The sequence below is a fragment of the Anarhichas minor genome, unplaced genomic scaffold (genome assembly GCF_050575085.1).
Source record: "Anarhichas minor isolate MPS153535 unplaced genomic scaffold, ASM5057508v1 ptg000035l, whole genome shotgun sequence".
NCBI lineage: Eukaryota > Metazoa > Chordata > Actinopteri > Perciformes > Anarhichadidae > Anarhichas > Anarhichas minor.
This window is the reverse complement of record NW_027466481.1, coordinates 122,870-140,816: the sequence shown is the minus strand read 5'-3', so window position 1 is coordinate 140,816 and position 17,947 is coordinate 122,870. Positions and strand designations below refer to the sequence as shown.

At 43.0% G+C, this 17,947-nt stretch overlaps 1 protein-coding gene across 1 annotated transcript; it reads right to left on the bottom strand.

The window, feature by feature from the left end:
* Window positions 1-79: 79 nt before the first annotated feature.
* Window positions 80-17,947, bottom strand: smg5 (SMG5 nonsense mediated mRNA decay factor). Its single transcript, XM_076106653.1, has 22 exons — window positions 17,505-17,947; window positions 17,048-17,146; window positions 15,633-15,756; window positions 14,761-14,917; window positions 12,185-12,274; window positions 11,763-11,852; window positions 10,913-10,991; window positions 10,676-10,801; window positions 9,769-9,837; window positions 9,229-9,470; window positions 8,140-8,277; window positions 7,036-7,950; window positions 6,757-6,926; window positions 6,599-6,674; window positions 5,201-5,376; window positions 4,150-4,308; window positions 3,868-3,927; window positions 3,417-3,576; window positions 2,510-2,600; window positions 2,272-2,346; window positions 2,054-2,192; window positions 80-1,490 (listed from the first exon to the last, which is right to left on the bottom strand). The coding sequence occupies exons 1-22, from the start codon at window positions 17,567-17,569 to the stop codon at window positions 1,407-1,409; spliced, it is 3,384 nt and encodes a 1,127-aa protein (XP_075962768.1). The 5' UTR covers window positions 17,570-17,947; the 3' UTR covers window positions 80-1,406.

The window sequence follows — 17,947 nt, the reverse complement described above, 5'->3', positions numbered from 1 at the left end:
CTTGTACTTCATTCCCCGTGTGTCGTTGAGGACGTGGTGCTTTTACAGAGGGACGGTCAAATGAAAAACAAAGAAGAAGTTATCATCTTATACGAGTTTCTTTTTATTGTTCAATGCATGGCCACACACATATACTGGTTTTCTTTTGCACTGTGCATGATGGGACAGTCACTATGGAAATGGTGATGTAGATGGGACACATTTTAGGAGTTTACAGGGGTCCAAACACAGCCCACAGTCCTCTGGGAGAGTCAGCCGGCCCCTCTCCTCCGAGCCTCCTCGGTGACTGGCTACAACATGGGGCTGATCAGCTTCTAGCTCCCTCTAACATGACACCTGGATAAATAAATTCTGGATTATAAGTCGTTCATTTCATTTTCTGATCTGAAGGATTTGTTCAGCGGATCAACGCACGGCAACAACCCCTTCCCTTTCCCTTAAACATTCTTGGAGATCTCGTTCAAATTTAGCTTACGAAAAACAAAATAAACAACATCATTTGGGTACAAAAATAAAATCCAAATTAAAAACTTTTAACAGGACACCACCTGTTTGTTCTTCTTCCTTTTCTCTTCTCATACACAATAGCACAATACAAAGTCACTGGTCACAAAAGTACACCGCAATTAAGGAAAAAAACAAAGAGCCACATAGGAAAGAAACCGATCCCGGAGAAGTGTACATTATGTCTTCCTCAACCTTTCCTAGAGGCCTGTGAGCGACGAGACGCCTGCTTGGTTTTGTAGGGCTGGAAGCCTCAGGTGTCAGGTGGACAGAGTGGGTTTTCTCCGTCTTTAAAGTTGTCTTCATACACCCTCGGCTTTCCAAAAACGCAGCCCTACCAGACACGCACGTCCTTTACCCTCTTCTCTGAAATACAGACTGAAGGGAAAGGGAGGGAGGGAACGGAAATCCAAACCACTGCTCTAAACATCTACATGGATTCATCTGAGCGTGAATGTGTTAATGTGTGTGCGGTTTTCTCTCTCGACACGTATGTACTCGTTTGCTAACATATACAGTGTATTCCTGGTTAGGGTGTGAACCAGTGGCACTTTAAAAGTTGTGTAACGTTCCCCCACCGTTTCCGCGCTCCGACCACTAGAGGTCACTCTTTATGTTTAGGATTGGGAGGTGGGAGATCTGCTCTTTCTTACAGCTCCGTTTTCACTCGCATTTCTCTTCTTCTTTTTTTTTTTGTCTTTTTTAAACTCCACTCTTTTAACTTTTCCACTCCTCTAAGCTTTTAACTCTTTCCTTCGATTCAGCTTTCTTTTGAGTTGGTTTTTGCCTTTGAAGACGCAGATACACACAGAGCAAAAGAGTGGGAGAGAGAGAGAGAGAGGGAGCGAGTGTTGTGATCGATCAGCTGTTCGCAGCGCCGACAGCTGCCCCTGTTTGAGCTCTCAGCCAATCTCCTTCCACTGCCGGTAGAAGTCCACGATGTTCTTCAGCTCCATGCCCGCCGAGCCCGCCGCCTGGATCGCCGACTGACAAAAAAAAAAAAAAGACAGACATGACATTAGGGTTAGGTGATATTGAAACTCTCCTTTAACATTGTCGGCTTGTTTTTGATACAACAACAATGTGGTGAAGCACAGAGAAAACAAGAGAAAGAGAGACTGAAAATAGCACAACACAGGTGTTGCATAATTGAATATCCGTCTGATATTGTGGACACGTGAGCGGCCAACCAAAAACGTGACTATGTCGTCATATCGCCCAAGCCTACATGCAATACATAAAAAACTTAATACAAGGCTTGTATGTATATTCCGTCATTACAGCTCACGCAAATGTCTTTCTAACACACGACTATTGAGAAGAAAGAAATAGGGATTCAAAATGTTTGTTTATTCGAATGGCCACAATGTAACAACCATAACGGTGTCGGTGTGTTGTTGGATCGTCCAACAGCATCTTAACGCCCCCTCCCTAAATCACCAGATGGCTGTGGGATCTGTATGAAAATGAAGAGGACAGCACTGGAGCAAAAATAGAGCAGAAACTGGACTAGTCCTGGTGCAAAATGTCAACTTCCAGAGTGACTGACCTTCATTGCTGCTGACCGAGTGCAAAGCTCCTCCACCTGATGGTCAGTCAGAATGGTCACCATGCCGGCTGTGTCTTCATCTCCATTGCTCTGGGAGACGGTCAGCTGACGACAGCTGTCCACCATCTTGTATAAATGCCTTGAAATGAACAAAGAGAAGTCAGAGTCATCCACCCAGAACAAACAGAGGTAACTGTAGAGAGGGGAGCGAGGTTTACCAGGCTTCGATGTCCTGACGCTTCAGTTTATCTCTTTCAAAACTCCGACCAGACTCCTTCTGGCAGCGAATGTACCTACAGAAGGACGTGAAACAGAATATTTAAATAAACACAGTTTAATGGAGTAAAAGTGAGATTTGTGTTTGACAAGTACTACACAACAAAAAAACTCTTTCACATCCAATCCTAGACAGCGAGAAGCTCCATCGGTCACCATACGCATGAAACCAACACCCACCTGTTGCCTTTGCGAAATTCAGACTCCAGAAAGCGGATGCCATCCCTCGCTCCGGCATTCTCCTTCTTCAACCTGTCAAGTCCATCAATCACTGCGACAGAAGAAGTAGGTCAGACTAAGTACTCGAGCAAACAGTCACGTCAGCAGACAGGACATTTAAATATGAATCGCAAACCGACTTTGTGAAAAGATAAAGTCCAGATGACTTCTTCAAATAACTTATTTCTGACCAAGTGCCCGAACGATTGCATGAAAATGACAAAATCAGCAATATTTGTCATTTTGCATTGTTTGATAAATAATTAAAACAATGTATATTCAACTTTACGGACGACTCAGTCGACTGCTTGATTAATGTACTAATTGTTTCAAAAAAGACGTGTCTTCTATATTTTGCATAGTTTCAAGCATCCATCAACAGCACAATACAATTATTAATGTACATTTAAGGGTAATGCAAGAGTGTTGAAGCCACTCCACTTATTAAAAAGATTTTTGGACATGAAATGCATTTGATAATAATAAAATCCGATACTAAATGTTCAGAATTTCTACCCCTAATTTGCAATGAACTTGTGTTTAGCCATGTCTTTGTGTACATCAGGGCTTCTGCAGGGTTCCCAAACATAACTGTAAGACTTTTTAAGACCTTTTCAACGGCACATGAAATGCAGGTTTCATCCCTGCATCATGATTATACCGTCCACAGTATGAAGGAAAATTAATATGGATGAAATGGCACCTTTTTTAGTACTTCCATACAGGATGTTAAAAACATTCCTACTGATATAATTAACATAATCTACACGACCTGGACCCGCATAAGTGGCAGAAAATGAACAGATGCATTGACCAATTTAAAAAAAGATAAATTAATTTAACTCTTTGCTAAAATCAGTGCACCGACCTGTCCGTGGGATGATGATGATGAAGCAGCCGCTGCTGGCCAGCTGCCGGATGAGGTTGAGATGCTGGCAGAGAGCAGCTGTGTCTGGCACCAGGTAGGGAGACATGGAGGACTGGGCCTTAGGCTGCTGAAGGCTGCCCTCTAGCTGCGACACCTCCAACTGCAGAACAAGAGGCCCAACAGCAGACCACGAGCAGACTCATTCATGGTCACAGAAATACAACACTACTATCTCAAGGTTCCTATACCGGTTGCACTACCTCCATCAGATGTGTTTTCAGACACAAACACAAGAAAATAAATGTTTTTTTCGACATTTTCTATCAAAAACACGCCCTGAGCGCTGCTCTTTTGCCAGTGATGACCGTATCAGCACACAGCTGTGTCCACGCTGCTCAGATTTCAAAGGGAAACACAGACGGGGTAAACAGCCAGTGATAAGATTAAACACCTGCAGTCGCAGCTGGGCCATATCCCTCATTAGGCGATTTCGACGAGCCTCCTCTTCAGCCTGGACAAATAAAGATAGAGACAGGAGAGTCAACAGCAAAAAGGGACAGCTGCTTTACTCACAAGTAACAAAAAATAAAACATTATTCAACGTTATTTAGTTCAACCGTTACACAACATCGGCATTTTCCCCGTGTCAGCGGCACACAGAATAATGAGACTAGACGGAATGAGGCCCCCGGTGGTTCTTCTTTCAACGTTGTTCTGTTCAGATGTCACTCACCATTCGGAACTGGGCCTTGGCCTGCTGCACCAGATTGTCCTGCTCGGATTGGCTGATGCTGGTGAAGATGCCCGCCTCCGGGTTGAAGTGCAGCACGTTGCCCTGGAGATTCGTCAGGAAGTGGCCAAAACTGCGAATGCAACACACTCGCACGACACACTGGAGGAAAGAGAGAGGAGAACATGTCAAGAGGTTTTATATTATGTTTGATAATGAGATATCATGTCGGGTAAATTAAACTCGAGAGGACTTTCACTCCAACTACATCTTGTCTTCAGGACAAGGGCACACAAGAGTCCTAATATGTTTCAGTGTCCTGGTAAAGATAGGATGATGACAGATGTACCGAGGCTTCCTTCTCCATGAGGTTTAACAAAAGTAAATTTGAGTAAATTTGGGAGAATTGGAACATGTACGTTTACTGGAGACGCCCTTCTTTTGTTTCTTCCTTTCTTTCCTGATCTCATGTTCTATTTCTGTCTTCTTCGAGTACATTGTAAATGCTGAAAGGATGTACTGTTCTGTTAAAGTATAAAACTGTCAGATGTCTGAGTGAACTGCTGCTTTAATGTGATCTCAAATAAAGTACAAAAAGTATACATACTTTTCAGTATACATAGTTTCAGGCTGCTGTAATCAATATTTTTATACAAACATCTTAAACAAATAAACAGTTCTCAAAATAGCTGCAAATTCATTTCAACTATCGACTTATTTATTGAGCTAATTTCATTAAATCTGTCATTTTTTGTCACATGCACTACACAGTGAGAACAACAGTTTAAAATACATTTGGATTCTGTGAAAGGATTTTCCTAAAAGTTCAGTAATTATTGCAATATTGTACACTGTAAATAGTTCTGCAAAGATAATAACACTGTTTTGATATTTGCAAACTTCCTGGCTCATAAAAAAACTGGCAGAAAATATGATTCTACAACAATAAAGTTATTGGCATGGTGGAGCTGATGCCTTTTGGTGTTTCTAACAAACACTGAACATCTGTAAAAGCTGAGCCTGTGTGTGTGTGCGTGCGTGCTGGTGTGTGTACCTCCTGTAGGGAGCTGAGGGACGGGTTGCGGCGGGTAAAATCGAGGCGGCGGTGAGCTACGTTGAGAGCAGGTAGGTGTCGCAGAGCCAAATCTTCAGGCAGCAGCAGACTTTGGACCAAACCGGGCTGCTCGCACTCGTTTAACAGCTCCGTCACCTCGGCGTTCAGACCGAGCTCTGCGGCGCGCGCACACACACACACACACACACACACACACACACACACACACACACACACACACACACACACACACACACACACACACACACACACACACACACACACACACACACACACACACACACACACACACACACACACACACACACACACACAGATAAATAAATAAATGAGCTGTAGACTCAGAGAGCACAGTCATTAAAAATCACACAGGAAGACCATTACTCAGCGTGAGAGCCGAGTATTAGCACTGTTTGTTAAGTGAGTGCTCGCAGTACAGGGATGGAACAAGAGCTCGGGGATACGGAAAAAATATATATCACAATGACCATAAACATTATACATTAAAACTATTTACGAACATAGAAAAACACATCTTTAATAACCATTACATCAAACTGCATGGATAAAAGGCTTGCAACTGATACTTGCTTTTTACCGTAAATATACACATGTGTGTTATGATTTAATGACAAGATTCAAGTGAAATGGACCACACAGTAATATTGATATATTATAAGGAAATTTGATTGGACTGTTATTTGACAACTCATTGAAATATTTGCTAGAAGATCGACACCATGTGTACGCTGTAGCGCTGCCCTCTCTTAGTCGGTTAGTCAGCTTATTGGTCATTTTGGTCTTAACTCAACTGAGATTTATTCGGCCGATTAGTCATTTTCTTTGTCCTGAATGACTTATTTCCAAGAAAATTCTGAGCACATCTCCGGTAAACACAATTGGTGGTTTTGTGTGATGCTTTGGTGAGAAACTACACAGTTCTTTACATTGAATCACGTTCTTTGGTCGAGGACCGCCATGGTGCACTGAATATGAAGCTGCAACCAGCAGGTGTGATCGCTCAGCATAAAGACTGTAAAAGAGGGAAACAGCTTCCCCGACTTTGTCTAATGTTTAAAAATAATTGCCAGTCAGCATCTCTAAAGCTCAATATTTATTTAAAAGTTATATCTTGGTAGTTTAATAAGTTTAATAAGAGTGGGACCAATCCCTCTCAGCAAGAAAGCAAATACATGTAGTTCGTCGTACTACTCCTTTAAATGAGTGGTTTAGGTGATGTCTTCACTCTATGTCTCAAAGGACATTTTAGTGTTGTTGTTCAAGTGGGGAAACAAAACATAGTTACTGTTGTGTCATCCGGTACCCACTGAGCTATAAAGCAGCATAAATCTTTAATGGTCCAAAGCAATAACTCACCAGCCTCGAGCATCTTGCTGCCATCTGGAAGCAGGTTGAGCAACACAGACAGTCGGTTCCACAGGCTTTGAGAACTCTGCAGAGAGAACCAGTTTGTTAAATATGCTCCGAAAATGTCAGTGTTTCAAGAGACGAAGCGGGACGTTCAGCCCTCTCACCTGTGCACACATGAGGATGATGTCGGTGTTTGTCCTCAGCCAATCAACAAAGACTTTCACCACCTGGATCAACCCCTGATTGGTCAGGATCTCCAGCTTCTCTAAGAGGGTTTTCTCACTATGTACCGATTGAGTACTGTGTTGGCTGCCTTCCGAATCAGAGTCCAAGTCTAGAAGAGGGGACAGAATAATAAAGCAAAAAGTTTGAGTAACAGTAGGGGGAAAAAAGCAAACTAAAAGGACAGATTACATGGAAGTTGGAGGTAAAAAGCACATCACCATTGTCATTGGTTCCGTTGGCAGCACCGGGGTTCATATCGCAGGGTGAATCCCCAGGAGGAGTGGGTGTCTCTTGGGAGGGGGGGGCAGAGGCCTCGGTAGGGGTGGGAATACCCGGAGAAGACGAGGCCGGAGGCCTTAACAACATGTTGCTGAAGGTGGGCGCCAGGCGGAAGCAGCGCTTTGCCTGGAAGAGCTGCGAGGACATGGCCTGGAGGTTAGTGCTGATGCTGGAGTCGCTGGGCACCAGAGGCCCATTAGTGGTGGGCGGTGTATCGGCGTCCCTCTCGCCTCCTTCTTCCTTGGGTTGGTCCTCATCTTCCTCTTCGTCTTGGGGCTCCCGCGCCTGACCCTCCAAGTTGTCAGAGTTTTCCGTGTCCTCTATGTCCTCCAGGTCTGAGCGAGACTCCTGGCTGTTCATGTCCGAGTCGGTCTCTACGTCAAACGCTGTTCCTCCTTCCTCCTCCTCTTCCTCTGAGCCGCTCCCCCAGCTGCCCTCCTCACCCAGGGGTTCCCTCTTAGTCTCCTTCCTGAGAGCCGGCAGATTGACCGGGGTCCCCGTAGTGGTGGCACCTGTTGAGTCAGCGTGGCCCCTCCTCTCGTCAACGTCCTCCTCGTCCTCTTCGCTCTCGAAGCCTTCGCTCAGGTCGCTCTCGTCCTCTCCTCGAGTGTCCTTGCGTGCACAGCGGCGCCGGCGGAGTCTCGAGAGTCGGGTGTACTTCTTCTTCTGTCTCTGTTTCTCTTCCTCCAACTGGCGCTGTTCTTCCGCACTGCACTGTTTTTTGGCGCCAACCCTTTCACGGCCATCTTCATCCTTCTCCTCCTCGTCTTCTTGCTCCAGGGAGCCATTCTGCAGAGGCTTCTCAACGGGGCGATCTGCCGCTGGAGCCGATAAGTCCCTCACCTCCGGGTCATCTAGATAAGAAAAGAAAGATTCGCTGACGGTTTTGTTTTTGTTCAGGTTGTTTGTCACTAACCTAAAGGAGTGTGCTAATCCGGATACACTGGGTTTGATGCATTTATCTGTGTGGATTGAACTAACTTGTAACTGCATTTGTGTTCCTTTCTCTCTCCATATATGGAGACAGAGATTTCCTCTCTCACCTGTGGCGTCAGTGTGAAGTGGAGGCACCTGGCTCTCCGCTTCCTCCAGTTCAGCCTGCAGACGGATGTTGACGTGGTTCACCAGATGGGAGAACAGCGCCAGAGTGAACGCTATGGACGCGCTGTACTGCTTTGATCCTAAAAGACACAATACAACATTTATTAGTACAACCGAAAATCATTTACATTTTAAATGTGTACGTCTTTCGTTTTATACTTCAAGTTACAATCTCGAAGATGTCCGTTTCGTTATCTTTGGCGGCATCTCTGGCAATAAACCACAGGTGTGTTTTTGGATTGTTTCTGACCCTTTGCCTTCTTCTGAATGTTGAATTTGTTTCTTTGGGTTTCCTCGTCTGTAGTCATCTCTCTTTTCTGTGATTGTTCGGCCACAGTAACGCCGTTTCACATACATGTGAGTTGAGGAGTGAGTCTGTCGCGTTAGCTCCGCCTACCCTCTATGACAGACCAATCAGTGCTGGGTGATGGAGAACGCATCAATTACATGAACACTACTTGGTATTTTTCCCATGAATGTCGCCACAGGCACCCATTTGACATTTATATAAATGAAAATCTACAAAAGATTACTACTCATGAATTGCTATCACTCTCTGCAGATTTATGTATTTCGTTAAATGTCAAGTTCGGGTCTGAATTTTAGTTTTGGAGTCAATCCACCACGCAGATTATTTTATAATGGCAAGAAACAAGAACAGCTTAAATGGGTGTTTTGGACAGAATTGTGACCGAGTCTGGTTTGTGTTATCTTCTCCTTCCACTAATCATTCTGATCCTCATGTCATCTAGATACACAAACTCACTGAAGACGGTACTGAAACGGAAATGCAGCTTTTAAAATGAAAAACAGGCTCTGGCTGCACTCTTTGCACTTCCCTTGCACACTTGAATATTTGCACTATTGTATGTTTACTTTGCAAAACAAATTTCCCTTAGTGGGACAGTAAAAATAACCTCAACGTTCATGTTTGCTCCCTACTGTACTCTTGTTATATATTAGTCATCAAAATGTATTTAAACATTTTAGAAGACAAAATGATGAAGTACGCCCACAGCCTTAACACTAACCTCCCCTCTTCAGGCTGTGCACCACCATCAGACAAGTGACCACCATCTTGAAGACGAGGGTGTCGGGCAGCACGGGGCAGGAGCTGTCAGCATGCTGCTGCTGCTGTGGCGGCTGCTCCTCCTCTTCCTCGCTGGGGGAGTGGTGAGCACCGCCATGCGGTGGAGGCGGCAGGTAGAACAGCACCAGGTTGAAGTCCTCCAGCACCGACTGGCAAAGTGACGTCAGCTCCGTCTCCATTAGACTGCATAGAGACAGAGGAGGGGCAGCAACGTGAGGAAAAGGATGCACCACATTCTGTTGTTGAACCAGTTTGTGTGAAGATTTTAACAGGCAGCAAACACTGGACACTTCTAAACCAAATATTTGACTTTGATATCACTGATACAGGTAGGAGTTTCGATACATTGTGATTTGACAGTAAGTAAACATACATAACAGACTGTGTTCAGTCTTAACATACCAATACTAAAAATGCAGTAAAGCCAAAGGCTTGTTTCAACTGTGGACGGTTTCTCAAACAGCGGAGGACGAGCTCTCACCTGTTCTTGGGCTGCAGCAGGCTCTGAAGGTACATGAAGCTCACCAGGAGGTGCTTAATGTCTTTTAATCTGCACAAAAGAAAATAGCAAAATTATGGAAATCATAGATTACAGATATTTAGATTTTGTATGAACATTCTCAATCAAATTCAGCATTTTCTTTCCATTTTAGATTTTCATGTTTTAGAGGCACCTGTGCATGTAAAACAATGGAAACAGAGGTGTGTTGTTGTAAAGTGTTGGCGGTCTATCACTAACCCTTTCTGTTCTCAGAGACCCCTGAACAGATAAACAACGTACACTAGGCTAGCAAGAGGGTGAAATACGCTTATTTGCTGAGAGTTGAATGAGCAGATCGATACCACTCTCTTGTCTGAATGCTGAATATGAAGTTTGAGCCAGCAGCCTTTAGCATTAAAAGCAGAGGGACAGCTAAGTTAAGTGTTATTAAAGTAAATGGAACAAAACAGTATTGTTTTCTGTCCAGGTGGCAAAAGAATGTCTTAATCTTATTAGCTCCATGTACAGTAGTAATCTAAGTAATCCCATAGTTAGCAAGCAACATGACTTGACCTTTATCGATCCTCTCTAATACTTTCTGCTACACACCAGGCATCATCTCTTGAAACGTCTATTTTACTGGCTTCATTTTTGTGCATATTTGTCTTTTATTCCTTCTGATTTCTGATACTTTTGTTGCTTCAACAACATAATCTCCCCACAGGGATCCTCAATTATCTAATCCCATCCGCAGAGAGACGCTGAAAGCAAATCAAAAAGTTACTCTGGGATGTCGGCACAGTGAAGTCCAAATATTCTGTTTATATTTCAGACTTGTGTTTTTCCAGGCAAGCCAGAGAGAAACATGAAGACCACTGTTGTCCAGAGAGGGCTCCTGAGGCCTCACCTTTGGCGAGAAGGAGACAGCTTCTTCATTTCCTGCTTCTTCACCTGGTGGTACATCTTGGCAGCTTTGTCAAACAGGCGCTTCAGGTTGCCATAGGCACCCTCAAAGGGGGCGTCTGATTGGATGCTAGCACAGATTAAAAAAAATAAATAAAAAAACATCTGTTAAGACTCTGAACTTATTGTGCTGTGGTTCAGTAGTTAACATCAAACATAACTGCACATAAACATTCCTCACCAGCGAAGGTAGTAGTAGGTTGCTTCAACATTGTAGAACTTGCTTCCTGCCAGTGTGCCCAGTTGGTTGAACGGCATTCCTGTAGACAGATGGATGAACAGACGGGTCAACGAGTTAAGTTTACCTTCATTTGTAGAGTTGACTGATGAGGACAGAGAATCATTACCTAAAGATCTGTCTAATAACTAATGGAGCAAGGAGCAACAAAATATTTCGACTGAAATTCACAAATAAATCAGTAAACTTACTGAAACATAAAGCTCTGATCAATGTACAAATGTAAGCTATAAGTCCCTTTAAAGCACAGTACAACTACACACACACACACACACACATTATCGGTGTGGAAGTTGGAAGTTTGTCTGAGTGAGAAATACAATACTCAGCCGAGACTCCAGATTACAAGTTACTGCTCCACAATGTGTCAACTAGTGAGCTTTAGAGGTGCTGATAGATTCTGTTACCTTTGGACAGAGCTAAGCTAGCCGTTTCCCCTAGTTTCCAGTCTTTAAGCTAAGCTAAGCGGCTGCTGGCTCAAACTTCATATATAGCGTACAGATGTGAGAGCGGTATGGATCTAACTACCAGAGAGAAAGCCAAAAGGAGTATTTCTTAAAATGTTGAACTATTCCTTTAAGTACTGTTTGAACACATTTACAATCTAAACATAATAATAACATCATGAGGAAAGTTAATATTTGTAAGCTTAATTCTTCAATTGCTTTCTTTTTCTATTGAACAATGGGATTTCATATGTTTCTTATTATTCTGGATACCATCTGATGAAAGTATTTTCCACAGCTTTTAAGAAACAAAGCATTGCTGCCACTCTTCCATTACATTCACTCACCCATGTGTGGCATGACAGACAGCGCCTGATGATAGAACCTTTCTGCCAGCTGCTCAGACTCCACTCCAGCAAGTTCATTCTGATAACGGGCTGCAGACGAAACATTCAAAGAACAGAGAAACGGTCATAATAAATGTCAACAAGATATAAAATGTTCACTGATTTTCTTTAATCTATCAAAAGCAAACCAAAAGTGCTGCAGACATTACTTCCTTTGCTTGATGATTTCAGCTTTTAATGTAAAATCAACCCAAATATCTGTGTGTCACATAAGTCTAAACCAACCGAACAACCTCCTGCCAATTATACTCAGTAGCTAAGCCAAATTTTCCCACGCTGAATGACGTACACATGCTGTCTCACACCTCTGCAAGCTGGGTAGAGAGATGAAATAATTGCACATTCTATTAACATATTATTACCTAGATCTCCAAGGTAGACCAGACAGCGATGACAGGCCATCTGTGCCCACTCCATCTCCTTGGGGGTGGCTGACACCGGTTTCTTGCGGCCTGCGGGGAACAATTATTCAATGTTCTGTGTTTCTTCATTTAAAGCATTTAGCTGATGCACTTACCCAAAATGACTTGGACTTATGTAACAAAAGAGCAAGTTTTAATCCGAGCACAGCAACAACTTGCTAAAAGCAAAGTCTGAATATTAGAGACAGCACCCAGATATTATTTCTCCATTAATGTCCACAGGTGCTTCTATTTTCAGTGGCCGAGAAGATTTATATTTCTTGAAAAGAAAAATATTAACAGCTGGAGGACTGGATTACAGACTCTATGTACCCCTGGTATTTAGCCCCTGTTGTCTGAGTACCGGCTTCATAGTACTACATAGTACTATAACTTGGGTGACCCTGCACCTGTCTGCTTGTCTTCGCTGACAATACACTGACTTGGCACTTCTCCACCCATTTGTCTGCTCTGCATAGTGCAAGAGAACACCGACATCTGATACGGACTAAATTCAGACAATGACACATAAACACTAAATGCAATGGTGTGATCACCTTTCATTATCTGTGTGTGTGTGTGAGAAAGTACATTTAAATTAGTGCTGGGCAAGTTAATGCGTTATTATCGCGTTAACGCATTCATTAATTAACGCCGACAATTATATTATCGCGCGTTAACGCAGTTTTTTATTTATTTATTATTAAGCCACATTTTTAACACAAGAACCAGGCAGCAAGCAGTGAACAGCTGTGTTTGTGTGGCCTCACTTCCTTCTCAGGTCCGTAACCCCTGCTACACTCCGTCACCATCGTTCACTCTTGTCTCACAAACACAAACACGAGTGCGATCGTCTCGTTACAGATCAAACGTGACTGTTGTGAAGTGGAGCTTCTAGTGAGGACCAAGAAACGTCTTGTTTGAACAGAACACTTTACTGTCTGAACTGCAGTATTACAGTGTTACAGTGAACACAACGCGCTCTTGCACCAGACATGTGGTTTTCTACTTATCATCAATATTGTTAGCGTCACGAACACGTACCATTCTACTTCCTGTCTCTTCAAAGTAAAAGCACTTCCGTTTTCATGCTCTTCACAATAAAAGTAAATCATGCAATCAAACAATTTACAACAGTGACAATATTAAAATACATATTGTCGAGTTTTTAAAGTGTTTTGTTTGTAATATGTATAATAAGCATCATTTAGTTATCACTACTGAGAATTTAACAAAAAATAAAAAAAAAAGAAGTAGATAGGTTTGCAGTTTTCAAGGTGTATATTTCAAATTGCATCTCTTACACACATGAAAATAAAGTTATGAACACCGGCTGAATATCTATGATCAGAATCTTTATAACTGTGTTATAACTGCTACTGTGTAAAGGGAATACTGCTGTTAAAAATAACCTTATTTGTTTAAAGTGTTTGCAAACCAAATGTTATTGCCCTTTTGTTCATATAGCAGTACTGTTAAAATAAAAGTGCGCAATACACTACTTTTGAATTCATTATTGAATTTTGCCATAACAATGCGATTAATCGCGATTAAATATTTTAATCGGTGCCCAGCACTAATTTTAATACAACCTGTACATGACATTCAACTTTCCAGTGGAGGCTTTCAGAGAGTTTGAATATTACACAAGTTACAAAACCCTCACTACACCACGCTGAATGGGATTTACCTATTTCATGAGGAAAGCTAATCTGACTGTTGCAAAAATGGCAAAATAAAAAGCTATGCATCTGTGGCTTTAGGTTAATGTCTCACTGTAATAGAGTGCATTCAAAACTAAAAACAGTGAAAATTATCTTTGACATCATACCAGCACCATTACTACAGTTTTAATGTCTATATGCGAGAAACTTCCTGTTTCTGTTTCAAAATAAAAGCCCTCTAGCATCTTTATGTGGACAAAATCCTTTCATTTGGTAACACAGGGCTTTTATTCTGAAATATTTGCAGGGCAGTGTTGTGGAAAATGCAGTGACTTAGGTGGCTCCAAAATGAATGTAGTACCGGCTCTTAATTGTGGATTGTTATCATTTACACGTACACACACTTCAATCAAAAATAAATATAAATGACGTTTATAATGAAATTAAAAGAAACATTCTGGCCATTATGAAAGGCAAACTATGTCAAAAGAAGGGATGTCAGCAGCAGCAACCTTGTTTGTGTGGACACCACACGAGAGAGAAGCTGCCGCTGAGCAAGGCAGCCACCACACGCCGTGTGGCGCAGCCGTTGTAGTAAGAAAAGGACCGGTAAACGATAGCTCTGTTCCTCTACTCTAGTGTTCCAGTAAGCCATCAAAGTGAACCAGCATGCACATTACCGAGATCTTCAAACCCGAGCAGCTAAATAGAATTCAGTCTTCATTAGTTTTATTGTTCACACCTATGCTTTTTTCAATGAAGAAACTGTTTAAATGTGGACAACATATTTACAAGCATTTACATGTGAAGGTTCCACGTCCCTCATTTAGTCTGAGCTTTGAATGTTCCGTGTGTGTGTTTCTGGTGTCTGACCTATCAGTGGGTCTGTGACGTGGGTCCAGTCGATGCAGTCCTGCAGCTCCAGCTGGTAATGGGACTGGATGTACAGCAGCAGGTGCTGGTAGAAACCCACGCCGGCGATCAGGTGTGTGCGGTAGGCGCACTCCAGAGCGCTGCGACTGTGGATGTGCTACAGACGAGGAAGAGAGAGAGAGGAGCCGACACATCAGAGGTGTGTGAGCCAGACCATCCACATCGCAGACATACTGTAGCTTACAAGGACAATCAAAAAGGCAAAAAGGCATGAAACACTCAAATATATTGTGCGTGTATAAAAACGACAAGCAATGGGGAAACGTTTAATGCAAAGGAATGTGGTTGGGAAATAAAACCACTGTGAAATAAAAAGATATATAAATACAAACTGGCAAACTAATGAGTATTATGAGGTTAGTTTAACTTAAGTAACTATAACATCATCTGACTCACAATAAACAGCTTAAATAAGAATAAAAGAATGTATGCAGCACAGCCAGATACATCGTCTTTTTGTACCAGTATTCCTCCTTTTCACAGCATGACGCCTACATTACCTGCAATTCAACACTAACGATGACAGTTTGTCGGTAGATTCTGTTACACGAGCAGAGGCTCACGTAGCCTGAAGCTGCTTCCCTAAAGCAGAGATGAGTAACGGGATACAAGGCTCTGATAAACTCACTTCTTTCTACTTCCACACCGCCAGAACTTTTTTCATTCACAAAACTTGTAGTCAACTGACATCACATGAGTACGTTTATCTGATTTTGCATTTAGTGGCAGACAGTGTCCAGCCAGCTAACATCAGCTAAACTGGTTGGCTAACACATGCAAAGAGGTTTTAGTTTTGCTGCAGGGCCACTGACCTTCTTGTTGGTCTTGATAACCTGGATGACCTCATAGTAAACCTTCCTCCAGAGCAGCTCCTCAGCCTTACGGCCGTAGTCGACAGGGTGGAGAAACATCAGCTTCACACAAAGCTCCCTCAGCCTGAAAGAAACAACAGACGCACACGTGCACAAGTTAAGGAGGTAGTTGGGTCACCGGTTTGACAGGTGGACTAATGAGTCAGCATAGTTTTCACATGAACAGGTGAGGCCACGCAGAACAGAAACACCTTGCAGGGTACAAACGTCAATGGTGGGCACTGTTTCATGATCGAGAAAAAGACCTGCAGATTAAGCAATAGTAAAAAAAATATCATGAGTCGCATGATCCCTACTTTATAGACACTACATCTGTGTAAACTCATTCAGAAGTCAGAGTTGTTCCAGAATATTGTGAAATCTCAGTCCCCACTTTGTGTGTGCCGGCAATGGCAAGATTATGTAAATACATTTAGGCAAGAACACGCAGTTTTTCTCATTATCTCCTCTTTGACGAGACGCTTGGTTCTCCTCTTCTCCGACGCCAAAGAGTACAATATAATACTGAACAAAAACACGAGCCTCACTTTGCACAGACGTGCCAAATAATCCCATTTGCAAGTGAAGTGCAATATATGACCACGGCGCTTACATTAAATGATGTCCTGTAGGGACTGATACCTTTAAATGCACGTGTAAAAATCATCCCTAAATGTGTGCAAATGAATCACTCGTGCCACATTCAGGCGTGGTCATGGATGCATGTGCCCTTACATAATCTTCACAGTTAAAATCTGGAATTGGTCCAAGTTTGGCATCTTTACTTGAAAAACGACTCACACAATTACCTGATTATCAAAATAGTTGCCAATTATTTATTTTATCTAATTGCTTAAGCTTTACATGCAACCCCTGACCACAATGAAACCCCGTCTAGTCAATTTATCAGAGTGCATGTTGGTTCCCAAAGCAGTCATTGAGCGAATAAAGACACCATCTGCTCCGTCTCACCATCTGTGGAGACACTCCACCATCAACTATCTTTGTCACATTTACTTTTCACTTTTCACAATTGCAGCGATCACAATTTCTCACAGATAGAATCAAATGATTACAATGAAACATAAGTAGTCAGTTTGGATACATCATACATTTTTTTTATTGCTTAGTGTGAACTGCATTTGAATAGAATTTGGATGTAAAATACCAAGTCTGATCGGGGTCTCCAAAGCTCTCAGAGATGCTCTGGGGTGCAGTCAATCTCAGTATAATAGAGAGGTGGTTATATCAGCTAAATTAACTGGAGGTGGGCCACAGGAAGATGCATAATGCTCGGTGCGACTGGCCAGATGTTTAAGTTACACTCCTGCCTCCTTTCACACACACACACACACTGCTGAAACAGCTGGACATACTTGTTGCGAAGGCTGATGTTCTCCGGCTTGAAGACCTCTCTGTAGGATGCTTTGCCGCCGATGATGACATCCAGCTTGTGCACAGACTCCACCACGGCCCTGGGTGTCGTTGGGCAAATAGGAAGCATGAGTTAACATAACGACAAGGTTGTAACGCTGTGATCTAAACAATACTGCGGGGTATCATGCTAACGACCATCCTGTCTGTACAAAGCACAAGCTTTACACAAAGCAAGATGACTGCCTGGTGAGATGCATCTGATGCTACACTGACTGAGTGTGCGGGGGATATTGGGCTACTCACTGTCGTGACAGGTGGCTGAATGGAAGAATAGACAGACCCTTTCTTGTGGTAGCAAACATTGATTGGCTAGCGCTAAGTTAGCCAGCACAATAACGTTCAATTAGCAATCATAGTTAGCGTTAGCTACGCAAAAAAACGGCCTCGCAAACTTACCTGTAAAGCCGCTTGATGAGAAGGACTTTCGCCTCTGGCTCACTGTCCTGCACCGGTCCACTCATTTTTGCGACTCGCAAGTCGTTTGATCACACGCTCCCGCGTTTGCTCGCCGCTTCCTTCAACCCTCCCGACACGCAGTTGTCAGGGCTACTCGGGTTTGTTCCCCCGGCAGTGACAACCGTGTTGATAGCCCAGCTAGCGTTAGCTATCAAGATAGCGTTAGCTTTCCTCACTTTCCCTCCGAGTCTCTTTCGTTTCTTGTGTCCTTTGGCAAGACCCCTTCTACCCATTCGTTCTGAAAACCGGGTAGGAGGAGGTGCCCGGTGATTTAGGCTCTTCCTGGTCAGCTAAAACGGTCCGACATGCGTCTTGTGTTGTTCTCCTTTCCAGCCATTGCTACGAAGGCGGCCATTATTCCTATCAGGCACCGACCGCCTGAA

What these genes read in the sequence shown, in the direction of transcription:
- smg5 (XM_076106653.1), bottom strand. Translation starts at nt 17,569, where the DNA reads ATGAGTGGACCGGTGCAGGACAGTGAGCCAGAGGCGAAAGTCCTTCTC. An exon ending in ACCTACTACTACCTTCGCTG is followed by an intron (nt 10,802 to 10,912) that starts GTGAGGAATGTT and finishes AATCTGTGCTAG; the next exon opens with CATCCAATCAGACGCCCCCT. An exon ending in CTGCTGCAGCCCAAGAACAG is followed by an intron (nt 9,471 to 9,768) that starts GTGAGAGCTCGT and finishes GTCTCTATGCAG; the next exon opens with TCTAATGGAGACGGAGCTGA.